Here is a 13427-nt window from a genome sequence, read left to right on the forward strand (position 1 = left end):
TTGGCACAGTCAATATAAGTACATTAACAGTTGAGAAAGAAAATAAATGTGCATCAGTATATTGAATGTGTTGTCTCAGGTCTTAAATTGACATCAACTGTAGTTATTATACATTAATATCATTAAGTTACGTAAAATGTAATTTAACTTATTAATTTAAGTTATTAAAATAATTTTAATCATAAAAATAATTTAGTTTAAAATAATTGATAAAATAATTCAGTCGTTTTATGTAACATTGATATAATCTTACTTTAGAATGTTTCAAACCATGTTTCAACCATGTGTTTTAAAAGGGCACCTATCATACCCAAATCAGCTTTTGAAAGCTGTTTGAAGAGAAATGTGTGTAGGTATAATATGTTTACAGTCAAGTTGGGGTGATATAATCACATCAAGTCTCTTTTTAAAATTTACAGAATAATACAACAACAAAAGACAAAAAGACAATCCAGTCTATTAATAGAGTATTAATAGCAACGGAACCTCCCTAATGCTTTCAACACAGGACAACACAAAAGAGTGCATAATAGCAAGGTCACATAACAATGTAAAGAACACAACAACCTTTACAGATCATAGAGACCATGCAAAGTAAACATTGATATCAAAAACAACAACCTTGTGGGTTTCACTTTTGAAAGGGTGGAGACTAGCCTACGAAGTGGCTAACAAAAGTGAAAAACAAAAGCAGAAACCTGTCTTTCGTCTGCAGTGACAGTCAAAGATGTTCAGAGAGATCTTACTGGATTACACTTCACATGAAATATGGCATTTGCAGCAACTAGTAAGTTTTCATTTTTGTTTTGTATTTATTTTTTTAATCTGGAGTGCTAAGGAAGTAAAGATATCTGCACCTTTTTTCAGAAATTCTTTTGGCAGGTGTTTTGAAGGTTGCAACAAATGCATTCAAAGTATTGCTGTAAATGTGTTTTAACTTTGTTAACATTACTTAAATACTGCAAGCAACATCACAGCATCTGCAGCAGACTTTTAGTTTGTTTACTGAAATGTCTGCAGGGAAGTGCTGCCAAAGTGCAAAGTGTGGTAAAAACAGAACTGTTCCGTTTCCTTTGTGGTTGTTAATCTCACAGCCTCTTTACACATTTCACAGAAGAAAACAACACTGGAATTACCTTAAGTGACATCAGTATTCAAGAGCCATACTTGAGGAATAGAAGATATTCTGCATCTTTCCCATTTATCAAGCCAGAGTTGAGTGATCAGCCAAAGCAGGTAAGATGTCAATAACATGTTTCTTATTACTATTTTACATGGTACAAAACCTTGTAGTTAGTTTCAGCATGCTATAAGAGTGGTAACATTTATTGAAATGGTCTTTTTTTTCTTGACAGAAAGTTGTTCAAATTCTTAAAGACCTTGGGTTGGTCTGTTACCAGGTATATATACAATATTACTGATTATCTGTAAACCATTAGTATCTTTAAATAAGTTTTAAAAATCTCTTTATAGGTGTTTAAAATACCAGCCATCAGAAGTACTGAGCAAAAAGAAGACTTCTCTCTTGATGAGTCAAAGTGCATCATCAGAGAACTGGCTGCTGAACTGGACAGAGTCGTACAGGTGAACATACTGGACATTTTTATATAAATTTAATATCAAGAGTTTATTAAGCATTCTTTAAATAACCTACATTTGTGCACACAGTCCAAGATACTCTTGATGACTGAAAAGATTAAAAGTAAAGGGACTAATGATGAAGAACAAAAGGAACAGGAATATTATATTTTCCAGTGGGCTGAAGATGTTGAGAACATGCAGATCAAACAATTGGACAACAAAAAGGTTTGTGTTTTGTTCATTTTTAGGGATTTACATTTCTACAGGCATGTGGTCATTGTTGTGATAACATCTTCTGTGATTATTTGTAGTGTGATACTATAAAGCAAAAAGTCCATGTTTCTGCAAAGATTTGGTTTATTTATTTTTTTAGCAAAGTCCCAACAAGCCTGCTTAGAACAGCGTGATTTTCTAACATGGGTGCAGTACATGTCCAGTACAAACATTTATTAAACAAAGAACATAACAAGAAACACTGACTTCATTTAAGGAATGACAACCAGGAACTGAAAAATTCAGAAAACAGACTGATAGGGAACAGGTAGTAGGAGTAGGACACAATAAAACCATGGACACAAAGGTTCAAGGAGAATAAAGCAAAAAGACAAGACAGGGGGTGTGAATAATGACTGATACTGACAAAATTATGAACCAAACTGAATTGGAATAATTCTTTGTTTCCTCCAGGAACAACAGCCCTTCTCTGAGCATTTGACAAACAGCGAAAAAAGATTTAAAAAAGCTAAAACAATCCTTTCTGATTGGTCATGGACACTGAAAAATATGCAACAGGTTTGGGCTAGTTTGATTGCCAAGATCAGATAAGAGATAAGATAAAAAATTCCAGTCATGCTCAAGATAAGATATCTCAAAAATGCCTTTCTGCTTTCTGTTTGTTGAGCAGAACTCAGTATGTCCAAAGGGTGAATGTGAAGAAATCCTGAAGGATCTTCACAGACAGTGGAAGCAGGGAGAGTCCAGCATCCTTCCAGTTATGGACTGGATGATTTGGACGGTACTACAGTCAGAACGCTCTCAGGTAAAGCATCTAGAAGTTATTCAAAAAAATATTTATGTTGGTGCCAATGCATGGCGAGTTTCCGTCTCAAGGTCCTATACCGATCCTTCCCTTCTAGGGATGTAACGGTATTGTAAATACCGTCATACCGCAATATTATTTTTTTTCCGATATTACCGTAGTCGCATGACTCGGTAAAATACGGAACCCCGGAAGGGAGGTAGTGGAGGAGAAAAAAATTGGCTGGGTGAAAAAAAAAAAATGGGTGCAAGAAAAAAATGGGTGGGAGGAAAATATATAATTCTAAGTTTTTGCGTTCTCTCGCAAAGTTTTGCGTTCCCTCGCAAAGATGTTTTGCGTTATCTCGCAAAGATGTTTTGCGTTCCCTCGCAAAGATGTTTTGCGTTATCTCGCAAAGATGTTTTGCGTTATCTCGCAAAGATGTTTTGCGTTCCCTCGCAAAGATGTTTTGCGTTATCTCGCAAAGATGTTTTGCGTTATCTCGCAAAGATGTTTTGCGTTCCCTCGCAAAGATGTTTTGCGTTATCTCGCAAAGATGTTTTGCGTTCCCTCGCAAAGATGTTTTGCGTTCTCTCGCAAAACTGTTTCTCCACAAACACTTCCTGTTCACTGCACTCACGTAAACCCTCCCGTTTTTGCCGAAATTCTCCCGTATTTTCGACTAATAATCAGTCATGGGTACTGCAGAAACACAGCACACTGATCAGATTGATGCAGACATGAGATCTCTATCTCACTCATGGTTTGTCTTCTTAAGTGGGGGAAAGACAATGCACAACGTTACCCACTGCTGTCAACCTGGGCCAAGTCATATCTCTCGTCCCAGAAACCTCAGTCCCAAATGAGAGGTTTTTTTCTGTTGTAGGGTACATTGTAAATACCCAGAGATACCAGCTTTTACCAGATTATAGTTATATGATAATTTTCCTTTAAACCCATCTCTGTCTAAGTGAGTGAGTGATTAAATGTTGAATGAGATGAGTTTTCAACACTACTAAATTGAAACTTAATTTTTTTACATGGTTTAATATTTTTTTGTTATTAAAATTGAAGTTCCTGTTTCAAAGCTTACAGATAGATGGCTAATTTGTATGTCATTGACACTTTTGGCACTTTTTTGGAGTATTTTCATAAGTTTAGTTTTTTCCTGTAAATGATTCAATAAATACCGTACCGTGACATTCATACTGAGGTATTACCATACCGTGAAATTCTGATACCGTTACATCCTTATTCCCTTCTCTTTCTGCTCCCCATGCTTTCCTGTCAATACACTCTAATGTCCTATACATTATAGGTGAAAACCCTTAAATAAATTACATTGAATATACAAAATATAAGCATGGCTATACAACATTATTATTTGAACTTAAGCATATTTAGCTTGTTCATTTTAAAACTCTGCCTGCGGAGCATTTTCAATTTCAAATTTGAGTTACTCTGTGAAATTGTTTGATTAGCAAGTAAATGACTATAGATGAATTATTATGAAGTGCAGTAAATACTAAAATTTGATAAAAAGTTTTCATTATTGTATTAATACAGGCAAAAAATCATTAACAACATATAGGCTGCTTATTGTTATGGAGAAAGTACAGATAATTTTTTTGTGCTTTTATTGTGTAAAATGTTTTTCTTTTGAATGACAGGATTCAGTTGCCAGACAGTGGATCAGGAGTAAACAGAGGTCCAGAAACACAGGTGAGGATTGCTTTGGTTTCTTCAACTGATTCATACATAAACGTGTTGTGTTTTCATGCTGGTAAATGTCTGACTCTGAATAATAACGAAGTGCACTCAATTATATGTTTAAAAGCTTGTCAAATGTGTTTTCTTGTCGTCTTTTCTCCTCATCTGTAGCTGGATTATGTATTCCTAAACCAGGTATTTTATTTAGATTCACTAACAACAAAAATAAGAAGAAAATGTTTCATCTTAAGAAAATTAAGTGGTCAGTCATCTTCTGACATATACAGTTTAATAATATTTTCATTTCTGCAGTTTGGAATTGGATTACAACATCAACAGGTAAAGCACCTCTGACTTAATTAAAGCTTTCATACAAGTGCAAATGTATTATAAACAGTTCAAGATTCAGAACTTAAGTACATTTTTTATTTTTTTATTTTTTGTAGATGTTGTTGTTCTAGATCCTAACACAGCCAACCCAGAACTCCTGGTCTCTGACGATGGAAAATATTTGAAGTCTAAAAAATATACCGGTCTCGATAACTGGGAAGGATTTCAAAGGAAGAAATGTAGGTTTGATGGCTGGGCGTGTGTTCAAGCTAAAGAGGGTTACAGCACAGGTCGTCATTACTGGGAGGTGGGTGTAAAAAAGAAACATGAGTGGCGAGTGGGAGTCGTGAAGGAATCTGCTCCTCGTAATGGATATGTCAACATGAACACAAAAGCAGGATACTGGAATCTGCGTCTGCAGCTGGGAACTGTGATGGCTTTGACTGAACCCGTTACTAAACTCAACGTGCAGTCTCCGTCCAAGATTGGAGTTTATCTAGATATAGAAGAAGGCCACGTCTCCTTTTATGATGCAGAAAAACAAAGACATATCTACACATTTAACACAGACTTTAATGAGACTGAAAACATTTACCCAATGTTTGGCACTGTCGAGACAGACAGGGCATTGGTCATTTTATCATAAAATGTATAGACGAATTACCATGTTTGTAAACATTCAGGATGTGCGCGCAGCGGGGTGGCAGAAAAAAAAACGGGAGCACTAGCATTTACCAAAGATCAAAGTACAAAATTGTTCACAGTCAAATAAAGTGTTAATGTTGTTTTCAATATTCACAGTGCCATGGTAAACAATATAGGGAGTATGTCACAACTCACAAGCTGTCACTGAATGAATGTGTGAATATAAAACCAACTTTACTTTAATAACTTACACTTTTATGTTTCATTCCTAGTATTCAGTGTCCGCAGTTTAATTACCCATATTAAACTGTTTTTGCTAAAATCATTGCAGCAATCTAAAACAAGTAATGTGTACAGTATGATTCAGCATAGCATAAACGTACCCGATAAGAAATGAGAACTATAGAGTCCAGCATTTCTAATTAGGTCCCCACTCCATTCAGCTCCCTTTAAGCCAAAGACATCTGCGGTTGGCATCAAAAGCAGTTTGGTGTACAGTAAAATTTAAGTTTTCTATTTCTATTCAATTTGGCATCCTACTGCACAACATGAGATGTTTGCTACTGCAACCGGTCTCTTTTTGCAACCGGGAACCTGTGTGTCTTCATGTGTAAAGTAGGTTGGTAATTCGTCTATAGAGCTACTGTAGATTCAATAATAGTATTTTGCTTGTTTGTCACCATCTCTGTTTAAAAAATGCTATTGCAATTTATTTTATGCATGTTTGGTTGAGCATTGATGCAGCTTATAAAATATTCTTCCAGTGTGTGGATTAATGTAGTGTTTCAATATGTAGCCTAAATGAAGCTTTCAATCAAAGCACTGGTGTTCCACATCTTGACAATGTGTCAGAGTAATAATTAAAAAAAATATTGCAAACTGCCACAAATAAAAAAAAAAAATTATAAATAATTCAATTTTGTACTGTCGGGTTACTTTTGAAACATTTGATGATATTGAAAAAGTAAATTGAAAAGTAACTTGATTGTTTTTGCAAAGATTAAACACAAAATATGTTTGCAGTTAACATAATAACAAGGTCATAGCCAAGTATATTTTATATAAACAAGAGTAAGCCAGTAAATATAGCAAATATTGTTGTATTACTTTTATCCCTACTCACAGGGTGAAAAATAACACTGTACATTTGTGTAAAGTGAAATTATTTAGAAATTGTTTTAGAATTGTTTAAAAAATATCTGATAGTAGGTCACACTTATAAGTTAATTAGTTTCAGTTACTTACCTAGGGTGTTAGTTGTTTTTTTGGACCCAAAATTAAGGTTAATCTTAACCTTAAACAGGCTAATCTTATCTTTGCAATACAATCTCGCCCATGTTAGATTGAGGGTTTAGTCAGTAGACCAAGTTTTCCTTTTCATTTAAACAGAATCAACCAGACATGTTTATATACCAATGTTTAATTTTGATTAATAAATTAATAATGTTTAATAATGAATAAATTTGCTTAGAAAAGATTATGTACTGTATTTCCTGTTCTTAGGGGTGGCTTTGAGCTCATGACAGTTACACTGTTCTGACTCAGGGTATTTATGTCTCTTCTTGATTCAGTTCAGTATTTGTTTTTCCCTGCAATCTTGTGTATTCCCAGATAGTTTTGTAAGCACCAGATATTGGTAAAGCACCATTATTTTGGTTTCTCTACTACTCCATTGTCATGCACCTTACAACCACTCATAGATATTTACATTAGATGTCGCCTGCCTCGTTGTTGCTTATTGAAAGGAGTGCGTCAATAAAGCCGCCATTTTTGTACAAGGTAGCGCTCCTTTGAAACGAATGTGGGACCAAGCCTAGAATTTAGTGCAAGGTGATGCTACTTTGCCTAATAGTGAATGCAGTAAGTGACTGACTGTATCATCAATAACATTACTTGTTTAGCACAAAAGTTCATAACATACACAAATACGTAAAAAACAAAATATTACCTATGAAATGTTCTGCCTTTGTGCTTTGTTTTCTTTGTTTGTTACTACACCTGTACACAGCGCTAGCACGCAGCATCTTCACATTGGCCTTGACTATAGTGTGGTTGAAGGAATTTTATGCTGAGAGCCCTGCCTAAAGGTGGCAGCGCTATTGACGAATGCTAAAGGTCTGTATGTGATATCTAGTGCATATATCTATGCCAACCACTCACTATAACAATGGTCATTAAAGAGTTTGTGTAAAGGTTGAGTTAAAGGCAAATTTTTGTTTTTTTAAAATGACCTAACTCATTTTATAATTGACTTGATTTAGATTGTCTTGTTTCTATGACTGAGAGTTTTACATTTAACATAGTTTTACCTGTATCTATTATTTGTAAAAAACTAAACAAAAACAAACAAAGCGTTTTGTTTCCTAAAAACACATCTCAGTGTGGACAGAAGGACAAAACGGAGACAAAAATATGCGTTTTCTAATGAAAACGCATTAGTGTGGACATGGCCTTAAAGTCTGTGTGAAATCAAAATATACAATGTATAAATCACCTGCAAATTAATTGACTGAATTTTTTTTAAATCAAAGTCTGACTATTTGTTCAATGTCCAGTGGCAGTGCTTCTGTTAATGTCAGATTAAAGGCTTCAGCCTGAATATTCGAAACCATGACCCTCTTACAGTTAGTTTGCTATAAGGGAATGATTGCAAAAAGATGCACCGTCCCTACTCCTACACAGTTTCCCATTTACAAAGAACGGTCAATTTAATTTATTCAGTTTGTGATGCCGTTTATAAAGGATTCTTGTAACTCCGGATTCAGAAAACGGCAAAAAATAATGTAGTGCAGGAATGATATTAATAACTAGAATATTATTCGCCATGGGTTCACCCAAAATCTTTCTATGGTGTCTTTATAATGGGGGATTTCAAAGTATGAGTAAAATCCCACATGGTAATTTGTAAATTGTTCTGCAACTTAAACTTTACAGGCTCATGCCTCAAACATTCCTACCTTACTTATTTGAAATGTACATTTTATAAAATACACAACAACTTTAAGATTTCTTGGCTGCTAAATAGCCCATGAGGAACGTCATTATGTTTCAGTTGTAAAGCTTATTATTACTGTACCTTGACAATTTTTCTGACTCATTTTGTAAGTCTGGTTTTTAATCAAGGTTTTTGCAGAAAAAAGATAAGGCTATAAATTTATTAATGTTTACATTAAATTTAGTTAATGGTTGTATATACTACTTAAATGATTTTTTTTTAAAGTTGATTTCAATCTTTATAACTTCCAAAGCAATATTCACATGAAGATCATACAGTTATATAAAAAAGTCAATTTTATTAGGCAATAAGGAAATACTTTTGCAAGGAAGGAGGAAGACAGTATAGTTATAGTACATACTGTGACTCACATTTCAGTTTAAAACTTTTTCCTTCTTTTAGTACACAGAAATTTTAAACACATAAAATATGTAAAACATGTCAAATGAAACTGCTCCTATGAACAGAAATCTATTTTATGAACATGAATGTTCTTTTTCTTTCTTTTTTTAACAATGGCAACATTTGTTTGTATGATTTCAGAACATGCAACAAATTCAGCATTTGCAAATCAGGTCAATTGCAGTTTTGTATGTGCTTATAAGTTGCCATTTTAGTCTACTTCAGAGCTAGCAAAGATCAACATTTATCACATGTAGACATATATAAAAATGTATTATTATTATTAGCATTATTAGCATTATTATTATTATATTTCTCTTCTCATTGGCTAGGCTGATTAGTCAGTTGATAATGTTGTTAGCAGGTTTTCACAGAAGAGATTAGTTCTCTTCCACAGAGTCGGCTCACTCACAAACATGCAAACGTACTCAGGACACAACTTAATTTACATAAAAGGCACTTACACCAAGGAAAGTAGAACATTGAATGCACAAGGGAAATGGAAAGATGGCAATGAGACAGGGGAAATTGCTAAACACAACACAAAGTGGCAAAACAGAACAAAGAATTCACATGATTAAAAAAAAAAGCACATAGAGCAGGTCACATGGGGAATTACATGACATAAACACAACAAAGACACCAGTCTGTGACATTCTCCTGTTTGTTATTTATCTCAATTACAACAGTAACCTTGGCTAGGAGATATATTTAGTACGGTACATCACAGGGGATTTACAGTGAAACTAGTTATTATTTGTCTATGAATATCACAATATAATATTTAGACTTCCATGTGGCAGTACACCTCACGTGCGGTTGACTAACCTGACAGTCATGTGTTGTGTTGAATTCTGTTTCTTCTTTTACACCTCAGTTTTGCGTTCCCACAATGCATACAGAGCCCAGGTGCATGGCAATCGTTGTGCTGTAAAATACACCCATTGCTGAATTCACCTGATTTCCAAATCCCAACCAGACCTCTTAATCCTAACCCTATACAACCTCGAACCTAATCGCACTTTTTGCCACCCCATATAGGTAGTGAATGAGGGCCTGCATAATCTGGCAGGGGTGCGCCTCTTCCAAATGATGCCCACCCTTGCTGAGTTCACTACCTGAACTCCACCCACACACCTAATCACAACCTTACCCCATACAAGTGAATGAGGGCATAATCTGGCAGGGGTGCACTTTTCATCAGGACATCGAGGCTCATGCCTCGTTTAGAAACTATCCACTGACCATGGGTCTATTCTTCGTACCTCGCTTAAATAATCTAAGATGATTTGGCAGATCTTTTAATCTTGATCTCTGGCTAATGTTGTACTTCAAACAAGTTTGTGAATCAGATTAAAAAACTCAGATCCTCGAAATGCAATCATTGCCTGATGGCACAGCAGTGTAATGACATCATTTAATTATTCATTCATTTATTCATTTTCTTTTTGGTTTAGTCCCTTTATTAATCAGGGGTTGCCACAGTGAGATGAACCATCAACTTATCCAGTGTTGTAAAAAAAATTAATGATTGAAGAAGAGAGAAAACCCAGTCCCGGAGACTCGAAACAATCAGAATTCTTTTATTGAGACATGTTGGTTAATCTGCAGTCATACAGCATTTTCAAGATGTCCATGTGTCTGCAGAGCCTACTGGAGGTCTGCAAGTTCTATTACAAGTCTGATTTAAGACAGAGACATCATGACTATATTGTGTTCTTAGGAGGAGGGGAGATGGCTAAACAAAGCATGCAAATTCAGTTTTGAAGTCAGCAGGGTAATATGGCATTTAGGTGTCAGATACCGGCCCAGCTACTGACCACACAAGTTAATCAACAAAAGGGTTTCTTTAGCATGAAGGCAGAAACTGCTGACAAGTTGACCGACTTGAGAAGACAAGAGACACAGCCGTGAAACTAAAAATTTGCATTACTTTGGAGACTGATAGGGTTCCAGAAACCAAGACTTTTTAAGGTCCGTCACACACTAAAAACAACTTTTCAGTCATATATAAATTTATATTCCCACACCAGCATATGTTTTACACAGCGGACGCCCTTTTAGCTGCAACCCATCACTGGAAAACACCCATTCACTCTCATTCACACACATACACTACGGACAATTTAGCTTGCCCAATTCACCTATAGCACATGTCTGTGGGGGAAAGCACTTGGAGAAAAAGCCATGCGAACACGGGGAGAACATGTAAACTCCAGAAATGCTAACTGACCCAGCTGTTGCTTGAACCAATGTAAATATAGATCTTAATATCACTTTACGTAGTGGTGTAGGAGATAAAAGGTTAAAAGCATTATTAATGTATCTTAGGGAGACTGGGTTATATAATAAAATCTAAATAAGTAAGAATAAGTGGGTAGAAATTTCACTTTCGATCCACACTCCTAACCAGGTGGCGGAAATGCACCTCAAAGTTGTATGCCGACCTTCAATTAAAAACCACGAAGAAGAAAAAGTCTCACTACAGGAGGTTGGAGCAATGGCGGGGAATTCAAGCGAACCAAAAAAATCTAAAGACTAGATCTTGAGGAAATAGATTTGGGAAAGGATTGGAGACTCTAGGATTTTATGATAGTTGTGAAGAGGAGGAAGAGGATCATATGGATATAGAATGCACACAAATAAAAGACAGATCTAGGAAAAGGAAAAAAGATATGGAAGATGCATCGGAAAGTAGCTCGCTCGCTAGCGAGGAGGAAGGGGTTGGAGGTTAGGCTAATTTGGGATTTATTCATTCACCCATTTTCTTGTCGGCTTAGTCTTTATTAAACCGGGGTTGCCAAAGCAGAATGAACCGCTAACTTATTCAGCACATTTTTACGGATGCCCTTCCAGCCGCAGCCCATCTCTGGAAAACATTCACACACACACACACACACACACTCATAAACTACGGACAATTTAGCCTACCCAATTCCCCTGTACCGCATTTTTTTGGACTGTGGGGGAAACCAGAGCATCCGGAGGAAACCCACATGAACACAGGGAGAACATGCAAACTCCACACAGAAATGCTATCTGATCAAGCCTAGGCTCGAACCTGCGACCCAGTGACCTTCTTGCTGTGAGGCGCCAGTACTACCTACTTCGCCACTGCATTGGCCTAATTTAGGATTTAGGATAATATTACAATTTAAAGAAGTAATGAGAGTAAACCCTATGATGCTAACATATAAATTAAAGAAACAAGCAGGTGAAATAGCATCCGCAAAGGTGTTTCAGGATGGGGCGTTATTGATTGCATGCATAAATGAAGAGCAGAAAAATAAGGCAATGAAGTCGGGAAGCAGGTAGTTATGAGTAGTAAAATAATGGGTCAGAATTCAAATGAATAATTCAAATACACATTTGGATGCAAAAACAGGTAGGAAATCAGCACTTGACCTAACATTTGACCTAACATTTGTGTCAAATTTATTGGGTGGAATTACAGTTTGGGAGGTTTTAAGGAAATGCTCAATTGGGAGTGCCCATTTTTCTATTATTAGTTCTATTATAGATAGTGAGAATAAGAATGTTAATAAAGGTAATTCTGGAAAAGGGAAGTTTGAGAAACTGATTGAGAAGAATTGAAAAAAATAAGATGAATTGAGATATTAAGATTGAAAGAATATATAGTTGAAGTCAAAAGTAATATTTCCCAAATTAACAGGGCAAGGACATTTTCACAGTATGTCTGGTAATATTTTTTTCTTCTGGAGAAAGTCTTATTTGTTTTATTTAGGCTAGAATAAAAGCAGTTATTAATTTTTCAAACACCATTTTAAGGACAAAATTGTTAGTCCCTTTAGGCAATTTTTTTTTCTACAGAACAAACCATTATTATACAATAACTTGCCTAATTACCCTAAACTGCCTAGTTAATCTAATTAACCTAGTTAAGCCTTTAAATATCACTTTAAGCTGTATAGAACTGTCATGAAAATATATTATTTACTGTCATCATGACAAAGAAAAAATGAATCAGTTATTAGAAATCAGTTATTAAAATTATTATGTTTAGATATTTGTTGAAGAAATCTGCTGTCCGTTAAAGAGAAATTGGGGCTAATAATTCTGACTTCAACTGTATATGCAGAGTTAAGTTCTGTAATTCATGCGGCAAGTGAATGTATTCCAAAGAGTACAGGAAAAAGAGTAGGGAAAATGGTTCCATGGTGGAATGATCAGTGTTCAAAATGAACGAATCGTTCATGAACGACCCATCACTAGTTAGCAGGGGAGGAATGGTGAAGGAAAGACGGCATAGCGTGTTTAGCGACAGCTGTGGTGTGAATGAAGAGAGTGAAGATGGAAATTTAGATGATGATGATGATGATGATGATTCAACCAACTTAGATATGGTAGATGATTGGTCTCAGGTTGAACAGAGATCTTAGAAGCGCAAGAACAGAAGTTCAGATTCTGAGGAGGTAGCAGCAGGAGGAGGAGAAGGAAGAAGCAAAACAATGAGGATGGAGGATGAGTATAAAGTTATCATGATGTTCTCAAGCATAGGTGAGATGAATAATCCCATGAGGTTAACAAAAATGCTCAAAAAAGCTGTTGGGGAAATAAATTCAGCCAGATATTTATCAAACAACCGAGTTCTTGTATTTTGTCTGATCAAAAAACAACAAGAAATGCTGATTAAACTGAAAGAGATAGGAGGACTCGGAGTTAAATGCCACGTACCAGGAGAGATAAGTGGCATTAAAGAAGTGATAAATGGAGTTCCGCTGTCTT

At 35.5% G+C, this 13427-nt stretch overlaps 2 protein-coding genes across 2 annotated transcripts in view; one reads left to right on the top strand and one right to left on the bottom strand.

The window, feature by feature from the left end:
- piga (phosphatidylinositol glycan anchor biosynthesis, class A) overlaps window positions 1-13427 on the bottom strand; it is a 46466-nt gene that overhangs the window by 12327 nt on the left and 20712 nt on the right. The window lies entirely within an intron of this gene.
- On the top strand, window positions 715-5285 carry si:dkey-18p12.4. The gene is made up of 11 exons (NM_001122707.1): window positions 715-787; window positions 1115-1236; window positions 1356-1400; window positions 1474-1584; window positions 1669-1806; window positions 2269-2373; window positions 2486-2620; window positions 4270-4321; window positions 4481-4504; window positions 4622-4648; window positions 4756-5285. Exons 1-11 carry the CDS (start codon window positions 769-771, stop codon window positions 5283-5285), a joined length of 1308 nt encoding a protein of 435 aa, NP_001116179.1. The 5' UTR covers window positions 715-768.

Source organism: Danio rerio, chromosome 9 (assembly GCF_049306965.1).
Source record: "Danio rerio strain Tuebingen ecotype United States chromosome 9, GRCz12tu, whole genome shotgun sequence".
Classification (NCBI taxonomy): domain Eukaryota; kingdom Metazoa; phylum Chordata; class Actinopteri; order Cypriniformes; family Danionidae; genus Danio; species Danio rerio.